General features: G+C 38.3%; 1 protein-coding gene across 3 annotated transcripts in view; it reads left to right on the forward strand.

The window, feature by feature from the left end:
• Positions 1-20,425, forward strand: part of CDH8 (cadherin 8) — a 136,027-nt gene that overhangs the window by 97,247 nt on the left and 18,355 nt on the right. For 2 of the 3 annotated variants that reach the window (XM_023934866.2, XM_086847847.1), the window contains 2 exons: positions 4,624-4,745; positions 11,781-11,898. In XM_023934866.2, the coding sequence (XP_023790634.1) occupies positions 4,624-4,745; positions 11,781-11,898 (240 nt within the window). Of the gene's footprint in view, positions 1-4,623; positions 4,746-11,780; positions 11,899-19,691; positions 19,813-20,425 lie in introns of all 3 variants that reach the window. The other variant, XR_015275460.1, reaches the window with a different exon arrangement.

The raw sequence follows: 20,425 nt of genomic DNA on the forward strand, positions 1-20,425 counted from the left end.
CTCAGAAATAGCTTGTGTTCTGGTATTTTTAAGAGAAATGCTGGCAATTACTGCTGTCTTCCTGACAATTTTGCTGTGGGTTTCAGGCATTCAGCCTCTCTTGAATCAGATCATTACCCAGTGCTGCAGACAAACCAGCCCAGTATTTGCTGCACTATGTGATTTCTAGAGTTAAGTTTCAACATAAATAAAACTTCCTTTTCACAACAGCATCTGTGTATCTAAGGATTCTTTAAGTCAGATTTGTCAGTTTTATATGACAGAAAGATTGTTATAAGCTGTGGCATTCTAGAAGTAAAGGATTGCCTAAAGAAAACAATATCATAAACTCTAACAGGAGAAATAAACCAGTCCTGCAGATTATCTTAATAAAGTCATGAGATAAAACTTTGATAAAGTCATGGGGACTGGATCTGTTAAAATACAGCTTAATAAGTTTGAAATATAAGGGATGTAAACCAAGCACGGTTGTTTTTATTAAATCAGTGATTCAGATTTTGTTTTGATTTCTTTCTTTGTTAGGACTTTACTTCTAATTTCAAGTATTGTTATCATAGAGATTTTATTGAATCAGATAAGCATGAACTGTCCATTTCTAAACCATGTGATGGTGATGATGATAATGATATTAATAATTGTAATAATAATAATAGTAATAAATGGGTTATTTTATAGGAATCTACTTTCTAGTCAGGTAAAATTTAGGTATAATGCAAGACAGCTAATGACTTTTAAAGAGAATGTTGAAGTGATTTTGGATGATTTAATTACCTAAAGGAAAACTGAACTAAACTGGATTTATTTGGGTTAAATAAATAATAAACTTAATTTTGGGCCACAATAATTCTCTTTATCTCAAAAACCATTTTATCTCCTTAGGAGATAAAGGGATAAAGGAGTGAAGGGAAGACAGGAGAAAAATTTTAAGCAAGTTTATGAAGACTTTAAGTTTTTATGGGAGTTGAAAGCTGTGTTATATTTGGTTACTTGTGGCACAAGACCAAAAATTATATTTATGAGCTCTAGTTACTCCTAGAAACTCTTGCTGTGTGCAGTAGCAATGTTGACAACACTCAGTGTTTTGTAGTACAAATTTCCTACAATACAGACATATCTCAGGCAGGATTTTTTCCAGGAAGGATGAAAAATGTTGATCCCAATAAGAAGTGGTAAAACATGGGATTGTAGCCTCCAAAAGTTCAGGTTTGGAGATACTAAGTTGCTTGATAATCTTTGTTTGTTTGTTTTAATTTGACTTTGGTTATTTAATCTGCCTCATGATTTTGGTATCAAACTCTACAGCATTTTTAAATCCTGAGTAGGTTTCAGTGAGATACTCAGAGGAGTACCAGCAAGTTGGGTATTTCAAGCATTTAATGTTCCAGTAGAGTCTTGTCAACTGGGGAGAAAGCAGAAGAGCTTTTTACGTGCTTATAACCCTTGTAAACCTTTCAATATGCATTTTTAGCCCCAGATGGATTGTCTATAATTTCTAGAAGTTTATTTATCAACCCAAACTAAGTTCCACTAGTTATTTTTGCACTGAGTCTTTCTTTCCTTGGATCTTTCTAGATGGTCCTTTCTGTGTGTGTGTGTTCTGTGCTCATCTGGATCTTACTGCTGGAGTTCAGAAATGTTCTGTGCTCATCTAGACACAGACTGGTGTCCCCAGATGACCAGCTAAGTCCTCCTGTGCAGCCTTAGCTTGAAAAGAATTTTATTTAACTAGACTAGTGGAAATTTTCTCCATATTTTTTCAGTCTTGCTTCTCAGAGTGTTAAATTTTCAAACAAAGCTGATGTTTCTCAAGTGACAGCCCTAATGATACTTTTATATTGCAAAATTCAGACTAGGTCTTTTTAAACTGTGCATCACGATAAATGCAGGTAATAAAGCTTTTAACAATCTGGTTAGTTCCTTAGAGATTGTCTAACTTTTTAAAATGATTTTGCATAAAATAACAGATTGGAAGTTAAGCAATCAGTCTTGCCGTCCACCTGGTGCGTGCAAGAAGATTCAATCTCCCTTAAATCTACTGACTGAGGGGTTTGTTGGGCAAAAAACCAAACTAAACAAAAACCCACGCAGTCATTAAACTCAGTTTTGTTCCTAGTTTAGAAAGAACTGACTGTCCATTCATACAAATGAGGAAAAGTTCTGAGTGTTGAATACTAAAGAGTGAGACACCCGAAGGCCTGAAGGGCAGTGACCATGCAGCCGTGGCAGTTTGTGACCAGCCTGGATCCTCTTCAATCCCTTCCTACTCCCAGTTCGAGCACTTGGGGCACTGCCAGCAGACCTGGGTTTAAGCTTGGACATCCTCTGTACATGTTTTACCACCCACAGTCTGCAGACATGAAATGAAATGGGCAGATGGAACTATTTCATCCTGACAGCGCTTTCAGCCTGGGTTTGCTTAGCGAGGACTCGGCGACGTGTTTGAATAGGTGTGCTCAGGGCGAAGGAAAACACTTAGCACAAAGTGGAGTTTCCCTGGGAAGTCTGGGATGACAAAATAATGCAGTGTATTCAGGGTGGTGGGCAGTACAAGCTGTAGATACATTTCCCTCTCCATCTCTCTCTGTCTCTTTCTCAACAACACATGTCACAGGAACCCTAAAAGGCAGTGGATATCCCCTTGTTTGGAGATTTCCAAACCGGCTGGGTCTCTCTTGTGTTTAGTAAATTAATTTTTTAAATGAGTTCTCATCAAGTTTCTAATTATAATATCTTTAAATTTAATGTTTGTATTTCTGATGAAAGACAAACATTTTGGGGGCAGTCACAAGGGACATGAATAATTTCTTTAGAAGCTTATCTAATTAATTACATTTCTCTGTAATGTCTTTAAAATTTGAACTGCCATCATTTCATTAATTTAGATAAAAGTAAATCTTTAGTGTTTAAATATGACACTAGTGCTGAGAATTCTGATAAGCTTGAGATTCATTGTCTGTATTTTTATTAAGTGAAGATAAAAAAAGTGTTTAAAATGTTTGGAATTCATGATTTGCATATTAGGTTTTATTTGGTTTCAAATACATTATTATTTCATGGCATAAGTGTTCCCCTCACCTGTTAGTAAGTAAGATCATAAGATGAAAAATGACATAAATATTGCTCATCCAATATTTTGTGTAGGTGTTTCTTTTTCTTCTGTAATACATTTCTTTCCATATTAAAACTTTTGGCTCCTTAAGATGAAAAGCATTTAAATTCTGATGTGTGGTGAACTTCCATATCCTGTCCAGGAGGAATTTTGATATTTCAGATGATCCCAGAATTATAAAGCCTTTTATAGCACTGGTATATTTGAGTTTGCATTTTTAAAATTGTTATAATTACGATATTCCAATGTCAGTAGGACAATTGAAATTTGCACATTTAGGTTTATGGGTGGAGCCTCCCACACTGGAAGTCTTTAGCACACAAGGAGGAAACAGGGATGTAAGATATCGGGTTTGATTAGGGTACAACAGAATTAAGCCTGATGGAAACGCCAAAAGCCACAGTACATATGGTGATTTTGCCTTTATTCATCTCTGTCACTGTAGGGCTGCCAATTGGTCCCTGAGCACTGGTGGGGCCTGATCTTCTTGTACTTTGTAGCAATTTGTGCTGAGAAGCTCACTGAATATTGAGATTTGTCATTGTTGATGATACAAACCGGGCAGAATACCATGACTGGAAAATAATATTCACTGAGAGATGGACTTTGAAACTGGGTTTGAGTTACCTGTGGAGGTGTGCATGTGCTGTGGAGCAGTTTATCAAACTCTCTAAATCAGCTGGTGACCTCGGTTTAAACTGAATGAATGTGTTTGCTCCTTGGGGAAAAATAATTTAAAATATTTATAAGTAGTCTCTAAGCAAATTAACGATGCTGAATTGAAGGAAAGACACAGGCAGCTGCCTCTGAAAGCTATTCAAAGTAGGTGCAAACTGTTGGTTTAGCTTTTCTTGCCTTACAGCTCATTCTACTCTCCACAGTGATAAGCAATTTTATGCAAAAAACTCTATATTATAAATAATGAGTCATTGCTTCACTAAGAAAGAGGTTCACAGGTCACGGTTTTGGTCAGTGGTAGATGATCAAAGTACTTTAATAGTCCAAATTACTGTCTAGTTTCATCCCTGTCAGTCTCCCATCCATCCTTTTCCCAATGTGGGTCAGCACTGTAACCGTGTTTGCAACGAAGAAATAATAGATGTGCAGTCAGGACAATTAATGAAGTAAAATGTTCTGTTCTCTGCCAGAGGTAAACAAAGAAATAAATCTCTGCTGTTTGCAGCCTTCCCTTTTCCATATATAAAGAACTTTATCAATAAAACAATACAAACTTCATCAAAGAAAAATCTTACCAATTTAGACCAAGAAAGGTCTTCATTGAGCTAATCTCCAACAAATGCTGTTTGCAGCAGGGATGCTTTTATCCTTTTCAGCCACGAAGCCCTGGCCATCCTTCTTTATCTCGCGCTCCAACTCCACGATCCGTGACGGACGAGGCAGCCCCGCTGAAGCAAGGGCAGCAGACAGGAAGAGCACGGTCATGGTGCAAGCACTGCTGTATTTAATTCCCAATTAAACATGCTTACCTTGGGTGCTTTCATTTCTTTCCTTAGGGAACCACAGCCAGGTGTCCCGGGTGCCTGTTGCTATCAAAGTTCTCGACGTGAATGACAATGCCCCCGAGTTTGCATCAGAGCACGAGGCCTTTCTGTGTGAGAATGGGAAGCCTGGACAAGTGAGTATCCCACGTTTTATGTGGTGTGAGACTGGGCTGCAGTTTTTCCCTGTCACCTTATGTCATCTTTATTCTCCAAATGGGTGCCCATGTGTTGGTGCTAACAGCTTTTAGCATTAACTTGAGATAAACCCATGATGCCTTTCTGGGGGATGTCTCTATAATTAAACAAACTTTTTTTCCCTTTAAAGTTTTAAATTAAAGGTGACTGCTTTGGGACAATATCCTGAAAAAATCCTGAGTGACTTTAAGCTTCCAACATTACACTCTGTGTGATGGAGCTCAGCACTCTGTAAATTCACATGTGAAATTTAGGTGAAAGTATAATCCAGCCAGAATTCCAGTTCAGTTATTGACCTACATTGCAGCTGCTGCCAGGTATTATTTACAATCAACACTTAAAACACTAAAGCCATTTCCCCTTGACCTTATCTCAGTTCCAATCTCTATTCAGTTCTTACATTTCTATGACAGTTGGGAAGAAGATAAGACAGCAAACCAGAACTTGATGGAAAGTGAAGGAAATTGTAATTGTGTTTGAAGATAGTGTTGGAGAAGGGAAGTTCAAGTTTTTTAAGTTTATGTTAAAAAAATAAATTGAAAATGTTAAAATGTTATTTCTCTCTTCATTTAATGAAGAAAAACTTGGTAAAGGAACTCACACAACACTTGCCAAGGTGATGTAAACAGCCACATGTCAGAAGCAGGATTTAAACTGTTTAGTCTTTTTCAAAGAGAATGAAGCACGTTCCTTCAAAGGTATTCCCTTTGAAGGAGAAATGTGGAGAAATGGAGAAGAATATCTCATATGCCACCTAAATGACAAGGTGAAGATACAAGAATGTGCACAGACGTTTAGAAAGTAATGCAGTGTGAATGAGATGTAACTTTTGTCCAGCAAGAGAAACACTGGGTGTTACAACAATTTGATGTTTTTAAACTTCACAATTTATTTCTAGATTGTGACATTTTATTTAAATAAACATCAGCTGACAGCATGACATGGCTTGTTAATCCAACTATTCCTGTGTCTCATGTGGGTGTTAGACATTAAATTCACTGTTCTCCAAAGAAGGTTACCTGACAATAGAGCTAGAAGTTATTTTCTTTTTAGTAGTATTAAATGACAACCTATATAGCAGTGTATGACAACCCATTTCTGCCAGGATTGTATTGTTACAGAGGATGATTTGACTTCTAGCACCTCTTTTTGTTTAGTAAAATGGTGTCAAAAATGTGTCATTTAAGGGATTAGAATTCTCTGTATCCACTGAAGAGGAGATGTGTCCTTATGGGCAGACAGTCATGTTACTGTTGGCATTTTAGCTCTTCTAGCTCAGAGTGGATTTCTGTTTAGCTCAGAGTGGATTGCTGATGCTGAGTAGTTACATTTTCCAGGACAGATTAAATCCTAATGACTGTGCCTTTATCCAGGACTCTGCGAGCTTCCCTAAAATTAGCAAATTCTGTTGTACAGTGATTTCTGACTGTATTTATCTAGGTAGTCCTATTGCTATTGAATTTCAGGTGGTTTAAGAGATGGTTAAAAATGTTCACCCTTCATTCTGGAATAAAACAATAAATGAGATGATTAAGAGTCAGCAGGTAAAAGAGGCTTTTACTTAAACACTTGCAGAAAACTTTCATTAAAACATGATTTTCTTTATGTACCATTACCTCTTCCACTCTTGATCTGATGGCAGATGTCACTCTTGAGCATGAATCTTGTGTGAACTTTGCAGATTGTTATTAAATATTTGGCTGCCAGCATGGATGAGGTGGCACTGATCCTGCAATTTATTCTGTGTTTAAACAAATAACACTACTGGAACAGTAACCAGCCCAGATTAATCACCAAGGTTAGGTTTTGAGTTGAAGTCGTCATTCAAAAATTATTAGCTCCTGTAAAGATTTTAGTAACTCCCTCACCTTATTGTATTTTCTAATGCTTATTTCTATATTCAAGTTTTGGAAGAAATCATATTAGTAAGTCAGGATGTAGAATTCAAGACACTACATATTGTGAGCTATGAAATAGCTGATATGAGAAAGATACTCCTCCTAATACAATAGCAAAAGCCTAATTTGGATGGTTGTCCAAAGCTTAAACTCCAGTGTTAAATGTGCAGGAAAGGTGCAATTGTCTTAATCTATTCCTGTCAACATTTGCAATTCCATTTAAATCTAAGTTTATATCAAATTTGATTTACCATAAAGGAAATTATATTTGAACTATTGGTAAAACCTTATGTGCAGCCACTAAAGATGTTGTACCATTTATTCCAGTTCACTTTCTAAGTGTTCTGTTCTCAGTTCTGATATAATTGCAGTAGCAAGTACAGCTGCTAGTGAGGTGACACAATGCATTAAAAACTCCTGATGTACAATGCTGCCAGATGCATTTTCCTTGCCTTGACCTACCCCTAAGAGTGAGGGTACCACTGACTGATAGGAGAGGAAAGGGAAGGGGGAGGGAATGTATTTGTCTATGCATGTATTTGTTACATTTTGCACACAACAGAAAGTTTCCAGATATTTTTTTTGTCAGTTTTAGGGAGGGGGAAAAAAACAACAAACCAAAATTTGAATGTAGTGTTACAGTACCTCTAAGTTAGCCACAAATCAGCTCTTGCCTTTTCCTGTTATCCCTTTTTTATTGCATAATTCCAATTCCTAAAACCAGAACATTCATGATTTGCTGATTATAGCTGTGCTATTGTGCTGTTGGTTGTTCTTCAGCACAGTAAAATTATTTTCCTGTAGAAAAGGAACAGAACACAACTTCTGTAATGTTGAGTAAGAAAAGTGCCTCATTCACTATTCCCCAGTCCATCCTCAGACTTTTCCAGGGAAGTGCTGTTTGCTGGAAACAAAGCTACAAAATGTTCACTTGAGTAGTGAGGACAGCGATATATGAGAGCTGAAGCCAGCTTTAAACCAGAGCAATATAAAACTGAGTACAGTGCTCCTCCAGTCTCCCACAATTTGTCTCTATTTTATTCACTTCTCCTACCAGATTGTTTTTCTTTCTAAAATCTTCAGGTAGATTTTTGCCTTTTCAGCTAGAGCCATCCCTTTACTGGCAGAACCTGCACTGGACTTTTCAGAAAGACAGGGTTAAAATTGCTCTGTGGTGAGTCTACTCTTAGGGTGTTTAGAGGCTGAAAATAACGCAGAAATAACCATGAGCAGCAATGGGAGTGCAAAAGCTTTTCCAGAGTTGGAAGATCAGTCTTATTAAATCAGAAAAGTGTTTACTAGTGATAAGGATCCATTCTTAGTGAGGTTAATGAGTTACCTGACAGGAAAAGTCTTTTAAACAGTACCATGTACTAAAATGGCATGTAGATAGTTATGATGCTTTGAAAATAATTTTGTTTTTCTATTTATCCTTGTATATATTATTTCAGGCACATGTGGCTTTGTAGAACTGCAATACAAACCTACAAATTAGAAAGTCAAGTTGTCCTAGGGGACCATTTAACTATTCATTACAATCCAGTGCTGTCTGCTAAACAAAATATGCTGATTTGCAAAGTTTCTGCTAAGTGTATGTACAGAATCAAATGCATGCATGAAGTATTAATACAACATCAAAGTTGGAATTTTACATGTAAGAATTTCAGAAATTTCAAGACTGAGCAGCCAAAAGGTTATTAACTTTCAGTGGATATGGAGTGAAAAACAAATCACTTCTTGTTTTCTTTCTGACAAGTATTGAACAATTTCTCTATAATGAAACACCTTGGGGGTGCATGTTGTTGCCAGGAAAGAAAAGACATCTGTAGTGGGCTAGAGGCTGATGGCACCTGGCTGTGCCAGCCCTGGGGTGGCCACAGGATCAAGGCAGTGCCTGTCCCCTCTGCTGTCCCTGCTGAGGGACCTCCAGCACTGGGGACAGTTTTGGGTCCCTCACAGCCAGAGAGCCCTGGAGGGGCTGCAGCGTGTCCAGGGCAGGGAACGGAGCTGGGAAGGGGCTGGAGCCCCAGCAGGGGCTGAGGGAGCTGGAAAGGGGCTCAGCCTGGAGAAAAGGAGGCTCAGGGGGCCCTTGTGGCTCTGCACAAGTCCCTGGCAGGAGGGGACAGCCGGGGGGGTCGGGCTGTGCTGCCAGGGAACAGGGACAGGAGCAGAGGGAACGGCCCCAGGCTGGGCCAGGGGAGGCTCAGGGTGGACAGCAGCAGGAATTTGCCCATGGAAAGGGAGCTCAGGCCTTGGCAGGGGCTGCCCAGGGAGCTTTGCAGTGCCCATCCCTGGAGGTGTCCCAGGAAGGGCTGGAGGTGGCACTCAGAGCTCTGGGCTGGGGACAAGGTGGGCATCGGGCACAGCTGGGACTCCGTGGGCTGGGAGGGCTTTTCCAACCTCACTGGTTCTGTGACTCTGATTTTGTGATTCTCAACCACGTTGTGAACCTCAAATTAAGAGCTGGAGAGTTACTTCAGTAGTATTCCATTGCATGACTACACAACACAGAATAGTAAAATGTGCCTATCAGCACACTAATAAAAACTTGGAAATTAGAATTACTGGACTTCTCTCACCCCTATGGAGTAAAAGATACCAGTTTCATATCACTGCATACATATTATGTTTTCTGTTGTGGTATTTGTGTTTTTGGTTTTTTTTTTAGGAGCTTATCTTAATGCAAACGCACAAAGAAATAAGGTTGCTATGGGAACTCTAACTCTTAATTCTGTCATGTGTGCATGTAACACAACAAATGTAGTATTGCACTAAGCCTGTCTTTTGCATAAAATTTTTAGTGCATTTTCAGAGAAAGAAGGGTTTTGTAAGCAGTGAAGGGAATGGATGGAATACCAGTACATACAAAATATTATAACCACCTGATAAACTGTACCTGCCCTTCCAGATTTCACTGTGCCATTATCCTTTTTCCCTATTGCTTTCCCATTCTATCAGTGTTTGAAAAATTGAACAGGCATAAAGTATTTCTGTCTAAATATATCTGTCATGTTCAGGATCCCAGCCCAAATTGCACTCCCCTATGATGATGAATTACTGGTACCTGCTCCAGCCCTGGGCACATCACAGTGGGTGCTTTAGTGCCTGACACCTCTGCAAAGAGAAAGATGAAAATATTTCCCATCTGCAAATGGCTCCATCTCTGCATGGGACAGACAGAAGCTACTGAGATATTTTTCCACTGTTTATATTTTTCCCACTTTAGGATTAGGTTATTCACCTATTAAATTGGAGACCAACTTCTTAAAATAAAAAAAAGCAAAAGCTGAGATAGGCTTTTTTTTTTTTTTTTTGTCCATCTCTTCTAATACATTTGTTTGAAATCCTGTCAGGATTTCCACCTTGAAAGATGCAGTTATCAAAATAAACCCAAAACTATTAATGTGGTATTTAAGCAATTAAATATAGTTTTATTAGATTTTTGATAATAATAATGATAAAGCTGACCTATCCAGAGTATGATTAGGCCAGGAATTAATTGTCTCACATTCCTTCCTAAGTTGGGTTGTCCTACAAATATCACTACGTGCTCAAACTCTTTTTTACTTATGTAATTTCAAATATTTATGTTTTTGTGTTGATCCCTGTGGTTATCTAGAAAGATTCTGTTCTTTCTTTGACTCTTGAAGAACATAAATATGATTTTGATTATTGTCATATATATATAACCCATACAGATTGATAGTCCCGTTGGTTAAGCCAGAATAAAATGTTAGTTATTGGCAGTTACTTAGGGAAACATGGAAATTTTTTAATAAAAGTTTATGAATTCGGGCAGCATCAAACCCTGCTTCCATTTTTCACTCTATACTTTAAAACTAAAATTTTTAGTGATTCCTAATTTGAATTTAATTGTGCAAGAAATTATCGGTGCATTGCTTCAGGCATTGCAGATAAATACATAAGACAATTGTTATTGGATTCAACAGACATGGAAAAGGTCAATAATTCTAATTACATTTCTTATAAACCTCATCTAGCATGAGCTAATTAGCCCTGAAAGTCAGATCTGAGGGTGGGATATGGATCCATGGCTGATTTTGTTTCTGTTTCTTTGGAAAACCTTTGGAATCAAAAGCAAATGCACCAAATATTTTTTAAATCCCAACAAAACAAAACAAAAAATCACAAAAACCAAAAAAAAAAAATCAAACAAAAAACCCCCAGACCTCCTGGTTATTTTAAAATAGTATTTCTTCCTTTCATAGTCCTGTGCAACTTTGTATGGTTTGAAGATGATTAGCTGCAATACCTGAGTAATGTAGAAGGTAGAAATTGTAAATGTAGGTAAATCCACTTCAGACGTTGCAGTTGGTTATGAAAATCATATGAGGTACTTCATAAAAAGTTATTTGATTATTCAAAGTTCTCCAAACTATCCAAAACACTCTTCTCACCTAATTATTTTCCATTATTCTAGGAATCATTAGTTAATAATGATACTAAAAACAAAGAAAGGAACATGTCTTCCTAGTTCAGGAATAACTGAGGTTTTATTGGAGTTTAGGGGGAAAAATACAGCCCCCGATATTTTCTTTTTTTTTCTTTTTTTTTTCAGTTTTGAGTTTTTCTCATCTAAAATTTCACATCTAAATTAATTTTAAAAATAACAATTATTCAAATAAGTGAAATGTGGGATGGGGGAAGGAGAAAGGCTTAAAGGTATATTATATATCCAGGTCCAGTGAGAAGGCGTGGTCATATAAATGAAAGATTGCTATAGGCAATATGAGTGTTTCCAAAACCCAATTTTCCTTTTTTGTTGAATAATAATTTATTACTTGTCTAAATCAGCAGCAGTTTCTTCTGTCCTCTCTTACCTGTCTCTCCTTATTTGCTGGCTCTTTGTTCTGGAAAAATTTTAAAAGGAACAGATACAGTTCCTCTTCCCAAGGTTTTCAGTCTAAGGTCTGTAAAAGCATTGTAAAGTTATAAATTATCATTTTTATTCTGGCATAGAGAGAAATGAAATGTCTCCAATAAATACAATTTTTTTTTCCAGCACTGTCTGTTTATCAGGAGTGTGAAAACTTAATGAGCCCATTTGTGTTGCAGGTAATTCAGATTGTCAGTGCTGTTGACAAGGATGATCCTAAAAATGGGCATTATTTCCTCTACAGCCTTCTTCCTGAAATGGTCAACAACCCAAATTTCACCATCAAGAAAAATGAAGGTAAATAGAACAGATATAAAATGTGTATCTCAACTACTTTCAAATTGTTTTGTTGACTTCCAATTACTTTACCAGTTGTCCTTTGGGCAATTAAAACATAAATAATTTGCTGAATGGTGCCTTCATTATATCTCTTAAGCTATTTCCAATAACTTTAAAGTAGATAAGAAGAAAATAAAATAAATATGGAATTTAGATCCAGAAGACAGCTCACTGGCTTAAATAAAACGAAGGGATGGATTTACTGCCTGTATTATTCCTATTAATTTGAAATTCCAGAGGTACTGTGTAAGATGAAAATCTGAAACTATGTTGATAAATGAATGTTGATTCCATCATTGACTGTTTATGGATGGGAACATAAAATTAAGTATCTACTAAATCTCCCAAAGAAAGCACTCTTCCAGCCTGTTTGTTGTGTGTATAAAGGTCTCAAAATATTTTGGTGAGGAACTTTTGCTAGAAAGAGAAATCCCTTAGGTCAGCAAAGCCCAGAAGGGTGCTTTGAGTTCACTGTGCTTTGAAGCACTTCTGGAAGGGCAAAATGTTATTTTACAGGGCTCTAGAAGGGACCATTCACATGTGATGGGAACAAAAAAAGACCCATTTAATATTGTTGGGCAATAAATTTCTACTGATCCTTTTCTTTGGCACACAGATCTGTTTGAAGGTCAGGTGAGACAAGGAGCTAGCACTGATCCCAAGAATGTTGTAAAGAGTGCTCGATGTGTTTGTACTTACTTGAATATTCAGCAAAGTTGTTCTGTCTTAGCTCTTTTTAATAAAGCACATCCTGCCAGGAATTCTAGTCAAATTCAGTCACTTATTTGAAATGGGAAGAAAGTAAAGCCCTTTTTAGCTCATTACTAATAGGAAGACACATGTGTGAGCTGTATGTGCAGGAGTGTAAAAGTAATACGTGAAATGCCAATTAAAGAGAAAATGCTGTTTGCAATTTTTTTATTCTATCTGTTCAAACCTAGAAGCATGATGACAGCTAAATGACACTGCACCTAAATTCTTAAATCTGCTTAAATTTATCCTATATTTTCCTTTTCTTTAGATGTGTTTTTCTCTTCTAGCATTCACAAAGTGTGTCTCTACTTACATCTCTATTTTCTTGTAGTAAATGAGTCTCTGTGTGTTTTCTGGAGAAGATAAAACAAACCTCTTCAAAATGCATTTCATAATCATCAGCAGTGTAACACAAATTGAATTAAGCATCCTAAATGTCAGGTGGTTTGCTTGGCACAGCATGACAAAGTAAAAAAGATCTTAGCATTTCTCTTCATGTTAAAATACTGAGCTCACATTGCTAATTACCCTTGTCCTGCCAATCTGTTACCTATTTAAGACCCACTCCTGCTCCTACTCACAGACAATGGCAAAAAGAGTCCTGAGCTGAGTGGGAGTGAGGAAACTTTCTATGTAACAAGGTTTACAAAAGTAAGTCAAATTTTGTTGCAGCATTGCCACTCACTTTTATGCAGTTTTTAATGTGTTTGAATCAGTTGAATGTGAAAATCCTTTTAAAACAACCACCTGAAATCTCTTGAAATTAAAAAGCTGCTTGAAGAGAGTTTTCTGGTTTAATCCTTCAGTATCCAATAATAAAATTCCAACTATGCATGCCATCCTTGTCTATCAGGATTGCTCAGTCAGGGGTGCAGTGCATGGTTGATGCTAGCACATGATCTCCCACAGGAAGCAAATAGTCCTGTCAGAGCCAAAATCAGGGTATAATTTGGCTGAGGTGAGTTTTTATGTCCTTTAAACATCATAAATCTTCAGTAAGTCTTTATTTAGTTATGCCACTTAAACAATGAGCTTGACCATGACTTTGTCTTGAATATATCTCCCAGATAAGCATGAGTGATTATTCATGTTAAAAAACACCAATATCTCTAAAAAAATCCTGAATTTACAAGTCAAATTTCTCTTTTTTTTTGTATTACTGAGTGTTTGGGCTGTCCATAACCAAGTTAGTGTGGTCTGGAACTGTAAGGAAATGCCTGTAACAAACCTTTCTCTCCTTTCTGGAGATCAGATCAATGCTCAACACGGTACAGCTTGGAACAGAAAAACTGGTGGACAAAATCCTTGACATCTGTCCTTGACTGTGTCCTCAGCCTCAGTTTCCTCCCAGAGTCTTGGCTCTGCCAAATTAATTCTTCAGGGCAGCAGAAACTTGATGGCTGCCAAAGAAATGCTGTCCTCTTGTGGACACCATACAGGGACTGCATTTTCTCAGGAAGCCTCCTGTAGAAACCAAATTTTTACTTGCTAGAATTAGCACATTTCTTTATTTCATTCATTTTTCATACCTTGCCTTTCTTCAAAACTCTCTTGAGGGTGGAGATAAACACAAGTAGCTCTCCTCAAGAAGAGATATTGCCCTTTTGGGTTCTCTTGTGCTTTAGGTAACTGTGTGGCATTTGGCCACCACCTAATGATGACATTGAGTGACACTGGCGTGCCAGCAGGGCAGTTTGGCACCCGCCAGGAGAAAAAAGCTGCAGTGTCCTCTTTCTGTCCCCCATGCCAAAGAATTCATAAGATGCCTGTGATTTGTTATGTTCCCTTCCTGTGTAGAACATAAGCATAACCATTAATCAATTCAGTTTGTTGCACACAGGCTGATTCTGTTGTTCAAACCTTCCAAATCACCCTAGGGCAAGTTCCCACGATAGTCAGTAATTAACTGTGCTGCTGACACACACTGCAAATATTATGATTGGCCAGGTTGTTATTGAGAAATGTGTTTAACTAAGTGACACAACAGGTATCTTCATCAGGAACCACACAAAAAAAACCCCAAAACACTTCAGAAAATTTTATTACATATATAGAAGTTGTGCTGTGCTCACAGCAGAATCTGTGCCTTGAGATGATGCAGTGGTGTTCTTCATTTGCTTGGTTTGTTGAATTTCCATATTTACAGTCCCTTCTGTAGACAAGATACCCAGAACTGCAGAGGCTGTGGTGCCTTTCTGATGTAAATAATGATAAAATGTAAATTTAAATGCCATCCTGTATCTCACTGAATGTCTGTAGATCATCTCTTAGCCATCTTTATTTTCCATGTCTCCTGATGCTTTTCTTCTGTCTTTTTCTGAGCTCAGATGTCCATTCCTGGGTGGGGTTTGTAGGTTTAGTGCCTTGGGTTCCTGGGCAGTGAGTGATAACCCAAATCGAGGCAATCGTGCCCTCTCAAGCTGTAATCAAGGCACACTGAGCACTTGGTTTGCCAGCTGCAAAAACATTTATCCCCTCCCAAGAGAAATAATAAGAGTTATATAGAAAAAATGTAAGAAGTTAATGCTACATGAAAATCATGTCATGTTTTCTGTGTTAGACCTGTGACTAAACCTGTGACTCTGTGACATAACAAGTCCCTGACTGCACAGACTCCTGACTGAATCTCTGGGCACTTTTCACGTGCCTTTGTGCTGGGTTTTCTGCATAGGAGCAGAAACAGAGAAAAAAAAGAAAATCCCTGTTTTGTGTGGTGTGTCTGAGGAACTTCAAACCAGAAAAACCTCAGATTTCAGATGAGAATATCTGATGTTTAGACAAGTGTTGATACACTCTAGCAATGTGTTGCAGACTGACTGGAATGAACCCTTCCAAAAAAACTGTAGGCTCACAATAAATAACAAAAACCTGACAGGAATTTAGAGAACTGATGAGGATTTTGCACTGTCATGGCATCAGAAAACTGAAATGAGACCTCTGGAAAGGGAATTAGAATTTGTTGACAAGATTTTTTTTCAGGTGACTGGTCTTCACAGAGCATTACCTAAAATCTAGTGCCAGTACATGGATCTTCTGCTGCTCCCCAAACAACACCCTCACAGCAGTACCTGTTTTCAGCATTGAATTCTTCAGGTCCCCTTAGATTGTTCAAGTGAGAACAGAATTCTGTAATAGGAGCGTTTTCACACATGCAAACATTTTGATATGCTGCCAATGCAATTCTTACTGTCAAAAACTACCAAAAACGTCTTTGCCATGAAGAGACCTAAAGTTTTTCCCATGAGAAGTTGTCGTTGCTATTCCATTTTTCTGGTGCCAGAATCTGTTTCCTAATGGAATAAACCCCAAACTGAATGTTCCATAGTGCCTTTGGATGCAGTAATTCTTCTGACAGGAGAAATGGTGCATCTTTCCTGGATAAATGGGATATTCCATATTTTTTACAGGGCTTATGTAGCAGGGCAGTCCTGGGGTTACCTGGCCCAGGGCAGGGCTCACCTTTGGGTTAAGAACCTCACTGGCATGAGCTCATATACCTGCAGAAATCCAATAGCCTGGTTTGGCTTGTAATAGGCTGATTATCAGTAATCAGCCTCCTCTCTCTCTCAAATATTCAATGTCCATCTGGCAAGCTGAGCTCTGAATTTGGTCCTGATTCCAAAGTGAGTGCATAGTAAAATGTTTTGGATTTTTTTTTAGTTGAAGCATTATATATCTGCTTAAGTGATGAACTGTTCTGCTGGTTCTCTGTAACAAAGTTCATATTTATTCTGAACCACGCTTAGTCTATTACCTCTGTGATACATATAACAGCTCCAAGAGTGATCACGTTTTAATATCCATTTCTTTTGTTCTTTCCTTCAGGTTAAATCTTGCTTATGTCCTCTTTGTGCTGCCTTGAAAGTGCAGGCACTGTGTCAGGTGTTTTAAAGGAAATGGCCTGGTATAATCACTTCAATCACTGCCTTGCATGCCTTTGTATACTATGGATTATTTTATATTTCATCACCTCTCTACCTTTAAAAACCAAATATTTCTAAACTTTCACAATAGCTGAGGAAAACAATTACATGCAAGCACTCCTAGATATCCCAAATAATAAGACAACTTATATCACTATTTTTTTTTTAAAAAGTACTTCTCTGTCACTGTGGTTTTAATACAATAAAACCTGGATTTTTCCCCATCTTTTTTCATGAAAGTATTTTTAGCAGCATCTGTCAAATACATACCTGGAGGGTGAGTCTTTTGTTCCCACCAGAGTAACTTTCATGTGTTAAAATAAGTCTTTCCCTGAAACAGTTTCTTTTGGCATTTCTGGATAAGTGTCTCTGCCATTGTCTCAGCTGCCAGCTGAAGCTCCTTCTGTGGTTTTGATTGACTTTTCTCTCTGACAATATCCCTCAGAGAGCTCTGAGGTGACTCCTCTGTTTCATTGCCCTGCTTCCACTTTGCCCAGTTTCAAAGTTAACCCCCTGACCCCAGGTACAAATTGCCAGAGCAAGGACATCATTAAACCCATCATTTCTGGGTGGATGTGCAGTGATCATCCAGAATAACAGCACCCAAATGGTCCCTTGGATGTGAGCAGCACATCCTTACACATTGCTGCAGTTTCAGCCAATTTTGGGAAACTTTGTGGCCCAGCTGCCACGTGCCAGAGGGTGTTCCACAATGGCACTGCTTGAGGGAAAGCACATGCTTATGTATTTCTAATGTGTTTAATTATCATCCTCATTTCTTTTTTATATCAGTAATTAGACTTTCAAACTCCAAAACATACAAAATAACATCCTTGTTAGTGGTTTAATTCAAATTAAGTGATGTGCTCAGTCTTGCTTATAAATTATTATTTTTCTACCATCTGTCAATATTAGTGGTATGGAATAACATCCATAAGAGGTAAAGGAATATGGGGCATAATCAAAGAGAAGGCATTGATCAACATCTCTTTTAATAGACGTGGTTTTGTCACCAGAAATCACAAGGAATTCTTGCATAGCAAGGTGCAAGCAGTGTGAAAGGAGCAGAGTTAAAAATAAAGCATTGCAATGTATTAAAAAATAACAAACACAAAGTACCCTATTATCTGGCACTTGTGTGTCAGGATCTGCCATCCACAGGCACACATCATGTTTCTCCAGGAGTGTTCACAGTGTGAAAAATGTATTATAAATATCATACTATCAATCTTTTTCTCAGCATGGCATTTAAAGTGGAGTTGTTTAAATAACAAAGTTCAACATTTTTATAACCTGTGAGTGCCAGAAGAACCTCAGTTTATTGATTTTTTTTATGAATAATAGAGTTAATAATGAAATTGCTAATACAAAATTATTGAAATATTTATTTTGTAGCGTGGTTGAAAGATTTTGTTCAGTAACTTCCTATTTTTTTGCTTCTGTTAGAAATTGTAAGTTAAATTAAAACAAAGCATAAAGGTGTTATTTTGCTGAGTAGGAAGGTCTAAATATTATCAAAACTAATCATGTGATAGTTCAGGTAACTAATCTATGTGAAATATTGTCTTTCTGTGAATTAAGAATAATCAGGCATTTTTATTTTTTTTTCCCAGAAAACAATTATATTTTTGGATGCATACTTGCCTTTCTCAGCTAAAAACAAAATGTGATTTACAGGCCTGAAGTAACACATTTTAGTGATGGTCTGTAAGTTATCCTAAAGTGCTGAGCCCCTTTTAAGAATCATGCCTTGTTCTGCTGCTGGAAATCGTGTCAGGATCCCAGTGGGGCTGGGAGGGGACCAGGGGACACTGTGCTGACACTCCTCCCTCACTGTGGCAGCAGGCAGGGACACCATGGAAAGGAAAGGACTGATTCAAGCTTCCATGAATATGCAAAAAGTGATGTTCAGCCAGTGCAAACAGCTCTGCTGGAGCGAGTGCTTGTGCATTGGGTGACAAGTGGCAAGTCCCTGAAATAATTCATGTGCTTCCCTGTTTATTGTACTCGGGCTCCTTTACCCTTGCTCCTTAGACAATTCACCTGCCTGAAAGTGCTTTGGATCAGAAAACATGCTGGATCATCCTCGGTGAGAAAGTGATCAGTTTTCTTATTTGCATATCTGCCAATTCTAAGATGCAATGACATCCTGTGGAGTAACAGACTGCACCTAAGAACTGGAAGAGAGGAGCTCTTTCTCAGTGACAAAGTGACGTGAGGAGGAAATCAGTGTTATACATCTTTAGACTATTCTCAAATTCTAGAAGACTTCTTAGAATTCCAGGTTAATGATAATATTCCTGAGGGACCCCAATACATTCCAGTATCTCTCTTGCCAGGGAGTGGATGCATTTCTATTTTCACTGTACAATTTCACATTGCAGTTGAAGTAATGTGTCTGACTGCTCTCTGCTATTCCTAGCAAGGCTGCACTTCTCCATGGTGCTGCAGTGTTAGTCCCACCTAGCTGAGATTGCTGGTGCCAATATTCTCAGTATGTATCTTGCTGCTGATAACTTTCTGCTTCCTTTCCCCCTTCTTTCTTCACTATCATCACTATCAGCTGTGCTCTGTTATTCCCTGAAGTTCTGTTTTTCCTTGATGTTGACTATCAGTTGAGTGAGATTTGAAAGAACTTCTCTGGCAGGGATGGCTGTGCTGTTGTTTTCTGAAGTGATTGCATTAATGTAGATGGGAAGGCAGCATTTTTCCACTCCAGTCCTTTGTCCTTCACTGACACCTGCTTCTGCTGTCTTTCCCAGCTTTCTTCTTGCATGCAAATCACTGCTCTTTCCAGACTTCTTTCTGATTAGAGCCACAAACCAGGTGAAGACTCAGTGCAGTTCTTCTGCAAACACTGCTTAGCCCTGTCTGGGTGATTGAAGTTTCTTACAATGGTTATGTGCTTTTCAGCACTTCAATAGGCTAAAGAGGTGACTCCTTGGTGCACACAGCTGAAACAGAGAACTAGGATCAACTCTTCAAAGGCTAACTCAGCTGCCAGCTCCTCCACCCTACAACCCTCCTCTCTGTTCTGTCCATCTGAATCCTTATTCACTCCTCTCCTGTATTCAGGATGCAGGACTCCAGACAGATTCCCTCTCTCCTCCGCCCTAAGCCAGAGGTGATCCATCAAGTCTGCACTGGACTGGACAGGCCAACCTGGTGGATGAACCAGCAAGGAGGGGGCCATCTGGTAAGCTGATTGTCCTCTTCCAGGCATCTCCAGCTCCTCTTCAGCTCTGCTCTGCTCCCCAGCACGTCTGTACTTTTGATGGTTTTGCACTGGCAAAGTGTTTCCTGGGAGCTTCTGTTCCAAATGCTGTTAAATCTTTCCATCCTGTTTCAGTTTAGCTCTGTGGTGACAACTTCTTTCCAAGCCTCCCAAATGCAAACTTTCAGACAGCTACAGAGGAGTTGTATATGCACATTGGAAAATCAGACTAATTCCCACAGCATCCCATCCTTTCAGAGACTGCCTTTTTTTGGTCATTTGAATCAGCCACAATTACACAGTTATTGCAGAGCATCAGTGCAAACATGACCCAGACCCAAACAGCATCCAGTGGGAGTGATGGGACCCAGGCTAATCCCAAATACATGCAGCCTGCCATTATGCATACATGACTAAAGAGACTTTTACTTCACTCGCTCTTAATTTATTATTTGTGCTGCTAGCAACAGAATGTTGCCAAGACGTCAATTATGTTTCATTTTATAAATCAAACTAATTGAGAACCAGATGCAATCTGAGTGAAAAAGATCTGAGGTCAGTGTTGTGCACCATATGCATGACAGTGCTTACTCAT

This window comes from Cyanistes caeruleus, chromosome 12 (genome assembly GCF_971803275.1).
Source record: "Cyanistes caeruleus chromosome 12, bCyaCae1.hap1.1, whole genome shotgun sequence".
Classification (NCBI taxonomy): domain Eukaryota; kingdom Metazoa; phylum Chordata; class Aves; order Passeriformes; family Paridae; genus Cyanistes; species Cyanistes caeruleus.